This window comes from Lutra lutra, chromosome 9 (assembly GCF_902655055.1).
Source record: "Lutra lutra chromosome 9, mLutLut1.2, whole genome shotgun sequence".
Lineage (NCBI taxonomy): Eukaryota > Metazoa > Chordata > Mammalia > Carnivora > Mustelidae > Lutra > Lutra lutra.
Genome location: NC_062286.1, coordinates 96919352 through 96934010, shown reverse-complemented (window position 1 = coordinate 96934010; position 14659 = coordinate 96919352). Strand labels below are relative to the sequence as shown.

General features: G+C 37.6%; 1 protein-coding gene across 2 annotated transcripts in view; it reads left to right on the top strand.

Annotated features, from left to right (window-relative positions):
- Positions 1-13835, top strand: part of XRN2 (5'-3' exoribonuclease 2) — a 93520-nt gene extending 79685 nt beyond the window's left edge. For both annotated transcript variants that reach the window (XM_047744889.1, XM_047744888.1), the window contains 3 exons: positions 5011-5074; positions 10896-11034; positions 13291-13835. In XM_047744889.1, the coding sequence (XP_047600845.1) occupies positions 5011-5074; positions 10896-11034; positions 13291-13356 (269 nt within the window). In that variant the 3' untranslated portion in view covers positions 13357-13835. The remainder of the gene's footprint in view (positions 1-5010; positions 5075-10895; positions 11035-13290) is intronic.
- The last annotated feature ends 824 nt before the right edge of the window (positions 13836-14659 follow it).

Genomic DNA, 14659 nt, shown 5'->3' with positions numbered 1-14659 from the left:
AACTTCCAAATGTTGAAAGTCGTTTTAAATCCCTGATCCTGCCTTCTTGAAACCGTAAGCTTGTGAGCCTCTTGGTTAAGGTAGTGGCTCTCCTCTGATCTTCCTGAAGTAGCCTGGAGAGTCACCTATACCAACAGCACAAGTTCATCTGAACTGTGGCGTAGCATAGTGTAGCATGTAGCGTGGTTAAGAGAACATAGCCTCTGCTTTTACCGTGCCACTTAGGAGCCCTGTGACATCCCCGCCGCCCCCCCCCCATTTCTAAAATGGTACTGAGAACACCCCTCTCACAGAATATCCATAATAAAGGAGTTTAAGTTATTAAGCACTGGAAGTGGTGCCTAGCACACAGTAAGTGCTATGAGGGCATTAAATAAATATTAAAAGATCACTTTTCTTTTTTATAGAATCTTGAACTGTGAAATTTGGTCAGAAATAGTTACAGTAAAATTGAGATCTAAGCCATTTAATTTTTTTAATGTTTGTAGTATCATAGCTATTTTCTTTATGTGGTACAAAATAACACTCAAGGCAGGCCATTTGGTCAAACTCTCTGCTGTAGGTGTTTTTCACTGTTGGTTTTTGATTTGTCTTTGATGTGTCAGTTTTTGGCTGATGAGTAATTGTCTGGGTACTGATAACTTGCTGGAGTCAAGTGCAGCCTTGAGTACTCCATGTGAATAAAACATTTCATTTCTGTAACCCAGAGAACCCAGTATGTCACTTCTCTTCATTTCAGTTGGTAAACTTGTCAATTAGCTGCATTTGGAAAGTGATTTTTGATTAGTGCAATCAGTAAACATGGAATCTTCCCTGTGATTGCCACGCTGATTAGGTAAATTGTCACTTGAGGAGCTATTGGCGAAGCCTTGGTTTATATGGCCTTAGAGCTTTAAAAAAGGGATAAGTTTTTAAAGACCAAAGGAAAAAATTAACTGTCATTTTTCCTCTCTCGCTGGTACCTTTCTGAAGTGCAATTCACTACCTCAGAATTTTTTTTTCTTCCTCTCAATGGATCTTCTGTTAGAGCCATACAAATGAATGATAATAAGTTTGTTTTACCTTCTACTTCATTACTTACCAGCCAGGAAATATTTCTGCTTTATGAATACTTAAGGGTTATATATATTTCTCGGAGCCACATGAAGAGATTTGTTTAAAATTTGCCTTGAAGGTTTTCTTTGATCCTTTTTATTTTTCTTTTCTTGGTTGAAAGCAAGAGATGTTTTAGTAAGTGTGTGACAGAATTTTTACATCTTAGGAAATTTGCTTAGGTTTTAACAAAAACTATAGTTTTTGCATGTGCTAAATGTGAAAGCAGTTATTCTGGAAGTGAGAAATAGTAAAAGCAAAATAGAGTGTGAAGTACCTGGCATACTAAAAATGGAAATAGGGACTTTGGCCATTTGTCTAGGCAGGTGCATAGGTAAACTATTAAGAAGGATTCCTTCTCTCTACAGACAGTATTTGTACTTAATGAGCTTTACATTCCAATTCCACTTAGAAATATTGTTGTGCTTAATCTAACATGAAGCATATTTGAATCTAATGAATATGTATTCTGGATGATGGTGACTTTCCCTCCATTTGTTCTGTTTCTAGGAGAAAATATACAAGATTTTTTTCTGCCTTTATTTTTCATGAAACATTTTTGAGGTTTTTCTTGATTTAGATGTGTCTTATTTTTGCTTAATTTTAAATTTATTAGGGATCCTGTGTGGAAGCTTCTACAAGTACCATGGAAAGTTTGTATTCTGTGATGATACCATGTATATAGAGACCCCACGGAACCAAAATCACGGAATTAAGTCTTCATGGTAAAAAGAGGCATGTTTCCAGGATGACTATAAGTGATTCTGGGACATGTAAAATACAGAGCTAGACAGAGGTCCAAATGAAATTCACTGTATTTCTTTTGATTTTGGTTAGTTAAATTAGCTAATTTGATATATGTAAGACACCAAAATAAAATATACTTCTGGAAACATTTTAACCAGTTCTCATGAAACTAACTTGTGTACAACATCTGAATAGACCAGTGGACTTCCATGTTTAACAAAGTAATGATCAAAGGGGCACCTGGGTGGCTCAGTCGGTTAAGTGTCTGCCTCAGTTGGTTAAGTGTCCGCCTTTGGCTCAGGTCATGATTCCAGGATCCTGGGATCAAGCCCCAAATTGGGCTCCTGCTCCTCCTCCCCTCTGTGCATGTTTTTTCTCTCTTTCACTCTCGTTCTTGCACTCTCTCTCAAATAAATCTTTAAAAAAGGAAAAAGTGGCCCAACAGTTTATTTTACTTTCAGTAGATTGCTTTCTCATGAATGGTAATGTATTGAAAATCATGTATGTGTTGAAGTAAGTGTATTTCACGTTTTTTGGTAGTAATAAACCACACAGATTATCATTGCTGTTTTTGTAGGAAATTCTGGTTTTACCTCTAATGATTATGATTTCCTGTTTATATATGGTCTGTAGTAATGATTCAGAAATTATTCTGGGCCTGTAGGGATCCTTCTTTCCCTGTTGGCTGTGGGTTCTGTGGTGATAACCCCCATGTCCCCATTCAGGTTTGGAATATCTAATGACTGCATGAAAATTCCTCAGCAGTGTTCCTCAGTTTGACCTCTGCTAGTAATGGCTTTTAAGAGATGGAAAGGGTCTTAATTGAAATTGACTAGAGGTGCCACCTTCCTTTTTATGTTTTTCTTAGATTTTATTTTATTTCTTGATTTTTTATTAACATATAACATATAACATGTATTATTTGCTTCAGGGGTACAGGTCTGTGATATATCAGTCTTACACAATTAACGGCGCCCACCATAGCACATACCCTCCCCAGTGTCCATAACCCAGCCACCCTATCCTTCCCATCCCTCTCCTCCAGCAATCCTCAGTTTGTTTCCTGAGATTAAGTCTCTTGTGGTTTGTCTCCCTCTCTGGTTTTATCTTGTTTCATTTTTCCCTCCCTTCCCCTATGATCCTCTGCCTTATTTCTCAAATTCCACCTATCAGTGAGATCATATGATAATTGTCTTTATCTGATTAACTTATTTCGCTTAAAGTAATACCCTCTTAAGTAATTACCTTAACGTAATCCATCCACATTGTTGAAAATGGCAAGATTTCTTTCTTTTTTTTTTTTTTCAATGAGATGCCACCTTTCAATTCAGAATGGGTCTCTGCATGAAAATAATGGTGGTGAAGGCTTCCTGCTGCTTTCCAAGAGAAGCATCTGTTGTGGGTTTGGCTGCTGGACACTTCGTGCTGGCCGAGGCGCAGTGCGCTTTGGCTGCCCCCCTGCTCTGGCCAAGGGTGGTTGTCTCTTTAGGAAAACTCTTCAGGGGGCAATGTCAGCCTTGTTGAGGTGGGGAGAGCCCAAAACAGTAGTAGTTGTTCACACTGTAATCATGTGAACAGCTAGATCCTCTGCTTGTTCCATGTTCTCCTTTGTGGGGCTTTTAAGCATAATTCCATTTTTCTCTCCACCCCCCCCCCCCTTTTTTAAGTAAACCCAGATTGCATTTTTTTGGTTCTTAACCAGAGATAAGCTTTCATTTCTTCTTTCCTTTAAGGAAGTAATTTTGAAAAGCATGTTTCTAGTTTGTGTTTCCATTAAAATGTGAGTCTGAATACATTATGGTAAGCCTTGTTGTCCTTGGGTCTCAGGAGTCTGGAGGAGGTTACTGTCCTCACACAGTGAACTCATTAGACAACTCCTGGAACCAGCTGTTTTAATTAGGTCACACACAGACCCTGCTGAACGGTGGCCAAGGTGACTGCAAGACTGGAGACCGGAGCAGAGCAGCACTTGGTTTACATGACCTGCTGAGCTGCTGAGTGCCCGCCTGACCGGTGTTTGGGGCTGCTCCTTTCAGCTTAGTTACGTGCAGGAGTAGCAGCCATTTAGTTGTTCCTTGGAGTCAGATGTTGCCAGTTCAGCTTTGTGTTAGAGGAGAAAGTTTGAGTCTCAGAAAACAATGGAAAAGTGGGTGGTCCCTTTATTAGCATCTTCTGGCCTGTGTTGGAGAAATGCATGCCCTCCACTTTGTTGTGATAGCTAGGTAAGCCAGAGTTCCTTCCAGTTTCCATGCTTAGGGGGAAATTCTCAGGATTTCTATTGGAGTTACTATTCTTCCAGTTGTATTTATGGAAAAGAACCTAAATCCCTTTCTTTTGCACAGCATTTAAAATAAAAATGTGAAAAACATACCTTTACATACTCATGCACGCATACATAGGTAGTGAGAGAGAAATGTGGGAGTTTAATGACTAAGACTCTTGAAACTATGTTTCATTATCAAAGGAAAAATAATGAAAAATTTACTGACCCTGTTGATTTTGTGTCTTTTTACATTTGTAGTTTGTATAATTATGCTAGCTTATTGAGTTTGTATTTTGTCTCAGATTTTTTTTTCAAGAAATTTTATTTATAAGAATATAATATGGGGGGCACCTGGGTGGCTCAGTGGGTTGGGCCCCTGCCTTCGGCTCGGGTCATGATCCCAGGTCCTGGGTTCGAGCCCCACGTCGGGCTTTCTGCTCAGCGGGGAGCCTGCTTCCTCCTCTCTCTCTGCCTGCCTCTCTGCCTACTTGTGATTTCTCTCTGTCAAATAAATAAATAAAATCTTAAAAAATATATATATATAATATGGGTAGCTGAATAGTGATTACTTCTTAATTGAATTCTGGAGTTTCTTTGATGTTGAGTTGTGTCAGTTCTTTATATATTTTGGATACTAACCCTTTTTCAGATATATCATTTGCAAATATCTTTGGTTCTGTAGGTTGTCTTTTAGTTTTGATTGTTTGCTTCAGTCTGCAGAAGCCTTTTATTTGATGTAGTCCCACTAGTTTATTTTATGCTTTTGTTTCCCATGCCTCAGGAGACCTATCTAGAAAAATGTTGCTGTGTCCTATGTCAGAGAAATTACTGCCTGTGCTCTCTTCTAGGATGTTTATAGTTGTGATTACTTAAAATCTTCTGTTGACCCTTCCCTGTTTATTTTCCAGATATGAGGCCACAGGATTCCTGGCGGGGTCCTCCTCCTCTTTTCCAGCAGCAAAGATTTGACAGGTAATATTAAAGCAAACATGACTTTTAAATATTTTTCCACATTAACATTTGAGGTTTGGGCTTTCTCCAGGGTTTGAAATGTACTTTCTTCCCTCTAAACAGTTTCTGTTGTGCTTCTTTTAGGAAAATAGATGCCTAACACATTGAATTAAAAGACTCCTCTTTATATACTTTCCCACTTCCCTTGGTCCTTGCCCTTTATTTTAGTGAATGTTTTAAGGTGGCCTGAAAAATGCAACACAGAGGGCTTAAAATTGTATTAGGTTTTGGTCAGGCTAAATAAATTTCTTTTTAGAAGGCTTGTGCAGCTTAATGAGGCATAACTAATGGTGTTCCACTTTTATCATTTCTGTGCAGGCAACACAGCATTAGTACAGACCAACCATTGATTCTTGCTACAGACCTCTTGAAGTCCTAATCAGCTTCTTTGGTACAACTTTTTCAGGGCTGACAAGCCTATTGTAGGGCAGTGTCACTGTAGGTCAGTAGTTATTAGTTGCCACTGAAAACAGTTTCTTTAACTGCTTAAGACTGAACTGAATTAAATGCAGAAGGGACTCAGAAAAGGATTATGGGATCTGCAGTCTAATAAGTACTGGGGACTAGGAAGAGTGTGACATGGTTTAATAACAAGGGATGTTTGACTTATGTTCTTTCATTGATAAGTTGTGTGCTCCTAAGTCAGGTGGTTTCTACATGACAAGACAGCTAGGCATATTATGAATAATTATATTAACATCTGTAGAATAATTTTTTATAGGGCAGCTTTCAAACCTATCATTCTATGCTGGTTTGCCAGCATCAGTAAATGCTGAAACCAATTAAACCTATAGTAAGGTTTCCCTCTTTGCCTTCCCAATTCTAATCTGTTTTGTTCCCCTCTCTTTTACTGTTTTAGCAGTCTGATAATCTGAAATGAATAAAAGTGTTGTTATGAATGGGATTATAAATGTTGCTCCCCTTTTAAGAAAACTTTTTTGGAGATTCCCAAACTTCATTTCGTGATTTTCTTCAAGAAGATAAATCATGTTACTAAATTATGTATTAATAGTAGCAACTACTTAGTGCAAGCTGCTTTTTAAATTTAAGGTGACTCATACAATGCCTGAATTTATGTTTTGTTTTCAATATAAGTGCCCCAAGCATACCCTACTTCCACATCTTTGGGATACTACCATTTTCAGACAAATTAGAAAATGAGTAAGGCTTAAATTTTTCCTAAATTACAAATTACCACATTGGAACTGATCTCATTTTAAATAACTGTCTTTCTGCATTAAGTTTGTTGAGTTTGATTTTCAGTTTCCCTACTTTGTTGCTTGCTTCTCTCCCGTGTCGTTAATAATAAAGGTTCGTAGGCAGAACCTTTACAGTCTGCCTACGAAGTGTCAGCACTGTGAGTGAACATGCCTTTAGAAAAGACTTCATTTATTCCTCCTAGCAAGCCTCTGAAGTAGATGTTGTTTTTACAGATGAGGAAACCTAGGTACACAGCAGTCGAGCAGTTTCCATACATTTCTCTTCTATACCATTCTTTACTAAGAAACTTTGACTTGAACAAACAGAACTTTTTAGAATGCTTATGTGAACATAATGTTATAGTAAAGCTGTAGGGACTTAGAGGAAATAAAGGATCTCCTTCCACTTTTGAGACATTCTTTCTTCATTTCCAGTGGCTTTGCTTCCCTCTAGACACTGAAAGATCTCCTAAGATCATCACCATTGTCCTGATTTCCATCAGGTTTTTGTTCTTCTGCCCTAGCCAAGTACTTGTATTGTATCTTGACTGTCTTTGTGAATCCAGCAGTTAGGGACAAGTTTTGTGGAGCATTCATTTTTGGTCTAATTTTAGTTGGAAACTTGAAATACTACCTTAAAGCAGAAGTTAAATGTGAGCATAAGAAAATTCTTAGACCATGTCATTTTTTTTTTTTTTTAAAGATTTTATTTATTTATTTGACAGAGAGAGATCACAAGCAGGCAGAGAGGCAGGTAGAGAGAGAGGAGGAAGCAGGCTCCCTGCTGAGCAGAGAGCCCGATGCGGGGCTCGATCCCAGGACCCTGAGATCATGACCTGAGCCGAAGGCAGCAGCTTAACCCACTGAGCCACCCAGGCGCCCCTAGACCATGTCATTTAAGAAGCATAACATTCATAAAGAAAACAAAGTTTGAATTCAGCCACCTGAAATTTGTCCATTAGCCTGTTAGCAGATACAGTTAGCAGATACAGACTGACAGGTGTGTCTAACCATTCTGATTTCACAAGGCGTAGAGGAGAAAATAACTTGTAGTCACTTTGACTTTACTGAGATGTGACACAACTGGTAAGTAGTAGAATTCTTACTGGAACCAGTTTTACTGATTTTTTTTTTAAAAGATTTTATTTATTTGACACAGGGAGAGCACAGGCAGGGGGAGCAGCAAGGAGAGGGAGAAGCAGGCTCCTCACTGAGCAGGGAGCCTGATCCAGGGCTTGGGCCCAGGACCCCAGGACCTGAGCTAAAGGCAGACACTTTAACTTGCTGAGCCACCCAGGCACCCCTGATCCTTATTATTAGTTCAGTACTTGCCCACTGCACTATTTTGGGTATTTGGTTGAGAACCCTACTAGAAAACAAAATGTTGAATGTACTTTTTTTTGCTAAAATACACTGTTTCTTGAATTTTCCTACTTTGAGGTAGTATCTATACTCCATATGTTCATTTCATTTGAAAATACAACAGGGGGCACCTGAGTGGCTCATTGGGTTAAGCATCCGACTCTTGATTTTGCCTCAGGCCATGATCTCAGAGTTGTGGGATGGAGCCCTACCTCAGGCTCATGCTCAGCAGGGAGTCTCCTTGAGATGTCTTCCTCCCTCCCTCTCTCTGCCCCACCCTTGCTTCACTCATGCTCTCTTTCTCTGTCTCTCTCAAAAATAAATAAATCTTTAAAAAAAAAATACAACAGGAACTGCCCCACCCTTGCCTTCTTGCACAGAGACGGGCCAGCTCAAACTGAGTGAATGGTAGAGAGTATTTGAGTTCTCTTCGTCGCTAGAGTTCTGCCGTGTTGTGCGTGTAATTCTTGCCAGGGAGGGCTTCTCTTTTCTGGCCATATCCAAGGTGGCCATTTACTTTTTAACTTATGGGCATTAGGCTGTCAGTCATGGAAAATCTTTAAAAACTGCCATGTATATAAATTTAAAATATCCAGATTGGTCGTAATGACTTCATATTGCAAGCTACTTTTCAAAATGGGAATTTAGAAACTTAAGAATTTTTTTAAGATATTATTTATTTATTTGACAGAGAAATCACAAGTAGGCAGAGGGGCAGGCACAGAGAGAGGGGGAAGTAGGCTCCTGCTGAGCAGAGAGCCTGATGTGGGGCTCAATCTCAGGACCCTGGCATCATGACCTGAGCTGAAGGCAGACTCTTAACTGACTGAGCCACCCAGGTGTCCCAAAACTTAAGAATATTGTTGTCATAGAAAAAAAACAAAAAACAGAGTCTTAACCATAGAGGGCAAACTGCTGGTTACCAGAGGGGAAGTGGGTGGGGGATGGGTGAAATAGGTGATGGGGATTAAGGCACTCACTTGTCATGATGAGCACCAGGTGGTGTATGGAATTGTTGAATCATGGTGTTGTACACCTAAAACTAACACTGTGTTTTAACTATACTGGAATTAAATTTTTTTTAGAAACATTTTAAAAAAAGAAAATCGAATGTTGGCAATAATGTAAATATATATATGTAGTTGCCATCCATGATGCCAAATGCCTCAGGTAAGTTGTCTCAGTAGATAGCTACTAATTTAAAAAAGGTAAAATGTGTCAACCTCAATACTTTGGTCCCAGATTTAAAGTGTATTTTTGAAGGTAAATTTACTTGTAACTACTTGCAAATTAATACAATTAGTATAGAAATATGGTAGACCTGTGGAAAAGAAAGGACTGCCAATAAAAAAGCAAAAGAGGATAGTACCTGTCCCTCCTACTGTTCTTTCTATTTAATTTCAATTAAAATATTTTTATAAAAATTATCTTTCAAAAACATTTCAAGTAATTATTTTGAACAAAAAGAGGACTTTGTGCTTTTAAATTGTGGCTTTGTTTCTAACCTATTTTTAGAATACAAAATAATGTAAAATTGCATTTATAATATCGTCCATACCAGCAGATTTTCCAGAAGCCCAGTTGAGTGAGTTTGATCATTGCAGAACTGAAAATAAAAATTGATTACAGTTAACACAATGTGTGAGTTGCATCTTTGGTGTGTCGGTTTTATGTTAATGGCCCAAGTTTGATAAGCCTCCTTGGTTACAGTACAAAACATTAACCCCTCACTCCTTAGAGATCAGAAGAGAACATTCCTGTCTCTCTGCATAATTGTTCTTTCCAAAGAGATGGGACACTCTTGCTAAAATATATTTGTATTAGTAATGAGCCTGAAAAATAATAAAAGCCCTGAATATATGGATATTCCCTCTGAGATATATTTTTTATTTTGAGTACAGCAGATTTTATTGGTTAAAGCTCTGGTTTCACCACTAACTGTGAAGAATAGTATTGGCTTCTCTATAGTTCTTCAAGGAGTTGTTCTTTGAGTCATCACACAAAAAGAATTATCTTTGGTATTAAAAAAAAAAAAAAAAACAAAAACAAGCTCCAAGTGAAGGCAAGGAGAATGGGAGGGTAAAGAGGATGGATTCAGGTTTGAATAGCTGTGAGAAGAATGCATTACCCAGCATTACCCAGTGAGCCCAACTTCAAGCTGTTCCCCCCCACCACCAGCACCTGGGAAGTGAAATTCATATGCTGGTATGGTTGCAGTTAGTGCTTTAGCAATTTTAAAATTCTGTGATTTCTCCTAAAATCTGTAATGGCCTCAAAGCATCTGGTGTTAAAAATATATTGGAGAATTTTGCTTCTATTCTTTATAGTGACTGTTCTGTAAAATGGAAGTTGAAAATGCCTCGATAAAATTGTGTCTTACATGGTGATTATCTTTAGAAGGTGTATCTTGGCTACATTGTTTATGTGACAGTTTTACATTATTATTTAATACATCATACCTGTTGCTTTGTATCTGCAAAGTTAAAATAGGCACTTGAAGACAATTAAAACATTTCTTTTGACTAGTAATCTGGGCCGGCAAACTGGGTTATAATAGCTGTTGAATTTGTGTTCCCATGTAAACTGTACACCAAATGCCAGTCAGCCCATGCCAATTAGTGCTCATGTTGCTAGGTCACCGTGGTCAATTGAAAACTGCATCAATAGAACTTGAAAAGGTTTCCTCCCGATCAGACCTTCTGACATATTGAGCAGAATAATGGATGGGAAAAAACAGCCAAGTCCCCTACCCTAGATTCAAAATACTGAGCAGTAAGAATTCATTTGCAACCTGCAATTAACTAGAAAGAATGGACTCCAAGAACGAGTCTAGACATTTTTAAAAATAAAGCCCATTTTCCTGTCTTGTACATGTTTACTCTTTGGATAGCGTCTTAAATGTAACCAACTTGGTGATATTGGGTCCAAATATTCAAGTGACCAAAAAGGAAATTTCATAGTTGAAAATGAACAAAATATTTTAAGTCCTGCGTTTCTGATTCATTCGCGTTTAGATCCCTTTTCTTTAAATGCTGATACTTAAACATGTTAGACTACATTGAATATGAGGGGCATAAAGGTCGCTCTGATGCTGTACGTCCCATTTGACAAATGCAGGCAAATTTGATTGTCCTAAGAGTTGGAGATGATGCTAGCCAGTTTGAGACTTTGAGCTATGTAACAGGTTTGACTTATAATGCAGACATAATACTTCTCCACAGAGGCGTTGGGGCTGAACCTCTGCTACCATGGAACCGGATGCTCCAAACCCAAAATGCAGCCTTCCAGCCAAACCAGTACCAGATGCTGGCTGGACCTGGCGGGTATCCACCCAGACGTGATGATCGTGGAGGGAGACAGGTGATACAGTGTGGGCTGTGGGATGAAAAGCACGCTGCACACTTGGTACTTAGCCATGCTTCTCAGGACACCTGAGTATTTTCCTAAAAACGTATTTTCCTAAAAACATTTCTGGATGAGATACTGATAGTGTCAGTCAGCTGAACTTGGGTCCCTCAATTTAAAATGTATATAGAGTGAGTCTGTGCCTTACTCTATCTGTTACACCCTGAAGATGCTAAAGGTTTTCCAGCCCCAGAGTCCTTTTAATCATAGAGGCCAGTACTATTTAGCACAAATAGAGTCAGTTGCCAAAACATTTTTTTATCCTTTAAGGATGTTCTTTATAGTAGTAGAAACTAGATTTCATATTAGATAATTTTGTAGAAGCTGAAAGCAACAGTCTACCCTTTTAGCTGTTACCTTTATTCATCTTAGAAGTCTCCTCTGTCTTGATTCATCTGGGATACCCCTTTTCATGGAAAGAAATATCTCCTTCATTATTTCCCACATATTTTTTAGCTAAATTTAAATAGCTTTACAATGAGTATAACAATTCCTAGACAAATTTATTTAGCATGTGTGAGCTTCATTTCCTTCTCTGTAAAGTATCCAGTTTAAGCAGAATTTAAGACAGGTCTGTTTGCCTCAGTCTCTTTGTCCCCCCAGCCATTTGACACCTGGCTAGTATTTACGTGCTCTGCAATCAAATCCTTGCCAGAGAACAGGGTCTGAATACTACGATTTAGTGTGTGCAGTGTTCATGGAGTTTAGCACCTGTGGTGATGTGAAGTGGTTTTAAAATTGCTTACCTTGTGTTGCCTACAGGCCTTTTGCAGTGCTTCGAATATTAATTTTCTTACACAGGTTCTTGGCATGCGGTCCCTTTGTGTAAGACCTCTCTTTTGACAGCTTAGAAAGATGTTTTTTTTTTTTTCTTCTACACATTTTTGCGTATCTTTTTACAAGGCTATTCACTTTATAAGAAAATAATCATTTAATTATCTTTTAAGAGAATTTTGTTAAAATTTATTAAAATCTGTTCATAGAATTTTATTTTGAATTACTGTCAGCCTCAGAGGTCTAAAAATCATATCAGTAGTTTGCCATTTTATGCTGAAGAGTTGATGGGATGATAGTAGGCAGTCTACAAAATGAGTATTACTGAAATGGGGACATACTTATAAACTAGAAGAAACCCTGGAGAATTTTTAGTCCGATTACCTCATTTTTCCAAGTGGGAAACAGCAGTGGCAGCAGAGCTGTGGCCTGGCTGCCGGGTTCTTCTGAGCCCAGTTCCTCTGGTTTCTCATCTCCTTCAGAGGAGGTCTTCCCTGGAAGGAACTCTCTGTTTTTACAGCAGGTAAAATCGTTATTCACTTAGAAGATACAAACCAATTGGTAAATTTATAATTCTTTTAGGACCTTTTACAAATACATTTCTTTTTCTCACTCTTTTTTTATAGATACTTTTTATTAAATCACAGGTTTTGAAGTACTATTAAATTGCAGAAGTTCATTGTTAAAAACAGTGTAATTATGACCACTCTATTTAGTGAAGTTTATATGACTAAAAATAAAGCCTTAATGGTCTACACATACTCATTATAATTTAAACCACTGAATGACAACACGGGGCCAGGGTGTGGGGTGGGGAGTCTGTTTCAGAATCCTAGAGGCCTAGAAAGGGAATTGTGAGGGAATTTTTTTGTACAGAAATGTTATTTGTAAGCTTACTAGGATATGTTGTGAATGTCACTAGTAATTATGTAATAATCTAATGTGTTACTTAATACTCTACTATTTATAGCTAAACATACCCCAAAAAAAATCCCTAAAATTAATAGTTCATTAGGCCTCAGCTGCCTTATCAAGCTCTTGTCTTGGTTAAGCAAAATGACTTTTCCAGCATATGTCTAAAGATGATGTGGACATCTTACCACAATGTGACTTGAATTACTGCCAGGGGTGGCAGGGAAGATTGAGAACCACTAGTCTTTTACACAGGTCCCTTAACTGTAATTCATTTGTGTGCATTTTAAGGAGTTTCTTAAGTGCGTGATAGAGCTCCTTTGGGTAGTTTTCAGTGGTACCATTTATAGCAAGCTTTGCATGAAACTGGGGGCCTAAAGCATCTATTTATGAAAGACCTTCCATGTTAAATACTTTTAAGACATATTCAGCTTATGTGGTGTGTTTTTCCAGAGAGATGTAAAATTAATTTCTTTGAAGGGGTGTTAATCCAGAAGATAAACTCTCGCTTTTGCTTATTTACAGGGATATCCCAGAGAAGGAAGGAAATACCCTTTGCCACCACCCTCAGGAAGATACAGTTGGAATTAGGCTTTTGTAAAGCTTTCCCAAATCCTTTCATCATTCTACAATTCTATGCTATTTGTGGAAAGATTTCTTTCTCAAGTAGTAGTTTTTAATAAAACTACAGTACTTTGTGTATTTCTTTTAACTGTGTATATTTCTACTGACCTGATCTCACTGTTTATGTTGCTTTCCAAAGATGTGTGTTGCATAATACAGTGGATCTGAATTTATTATTGCTTGTAAAACACATTTGATGGAATAGGAATACTGGTTTTTCATTATGGTTAAAATCAAACCAGCTGTGGATTTTAAAACACAGTATATTCTAGATCATCTAAGATCCATGCTGATTTTTAATGAACAAGAATTAGGTATGAACTCCTGAGCTGGAACCCTCAGCTAACTAGAGTATATATTGTTCAGTATTTCTTTGGAAACATTTCATTAATGTACTTGTCTTATGGAAATTTCTGGACTTTAGTAAAAAAAAAAAAAAAAAAGAAGAAGAAGAAAGAAAACTTTGGTGTCTTGTGTCCTTATTACAGAATTTCAACATTGAAAATCTTGGCCATGTGTTGTTTTAAGTCATTTTTTCAGACAATCATTTCTAAAATTAAATGTCAAAAGAACACCAATGAAGAAGCAAGACAACCCAATGAACTCATACGTTAGTATGTGAGCTACTGACTTGGCTAACTATACAATCTCTAAGAATAAGTTATTTATGTTTTACAAATTTTCATATGGACTTGTCCTTCAGTTTTAAGGCTTGTTTTACATCTTTAAGAAAAGGTGAAAAGTTTAATTTGTAGCTACTTAGCCTGTGCTCCTTAGTATATTTTTTGCATTATTTTGTAATAATTTCAGTTTGTACTCATTTTTTTTTTGCTAGTCAGCACACTTACTCCTTAAATTTATTCTTGATGTTCATACGTGGCATTTCCATATGCACTTTCATTTGTTTGCCACAACAAATTTACACACATGTGTAAAGACTTGCTGCTTTATTACCATTTGCTTATTCTAGCCTAAGATTGTAGAATAAGGTTTTTCTTTGACCTTCTGATTTAGGACATTTTTGCTTAATAGTTCAACTAAGGCACATTTGTTAATCTTAGCCTATGCAGAAAAAAGGCCACCTTAATCCTAAATAAGGTATTTTGAAGCTGTTGAGTTCTCTGCTGGTGATGGGTGAATAGAGAAAGGTCCTTCACTGTCGAGACAATGCCTCTCTGCTGGGAATTAACAACACAACCATTATAACCTTCACAATATGTTAAAGTGATAACACCTTTTAAATTTCTCTATGTTCCAAATACTACAAATG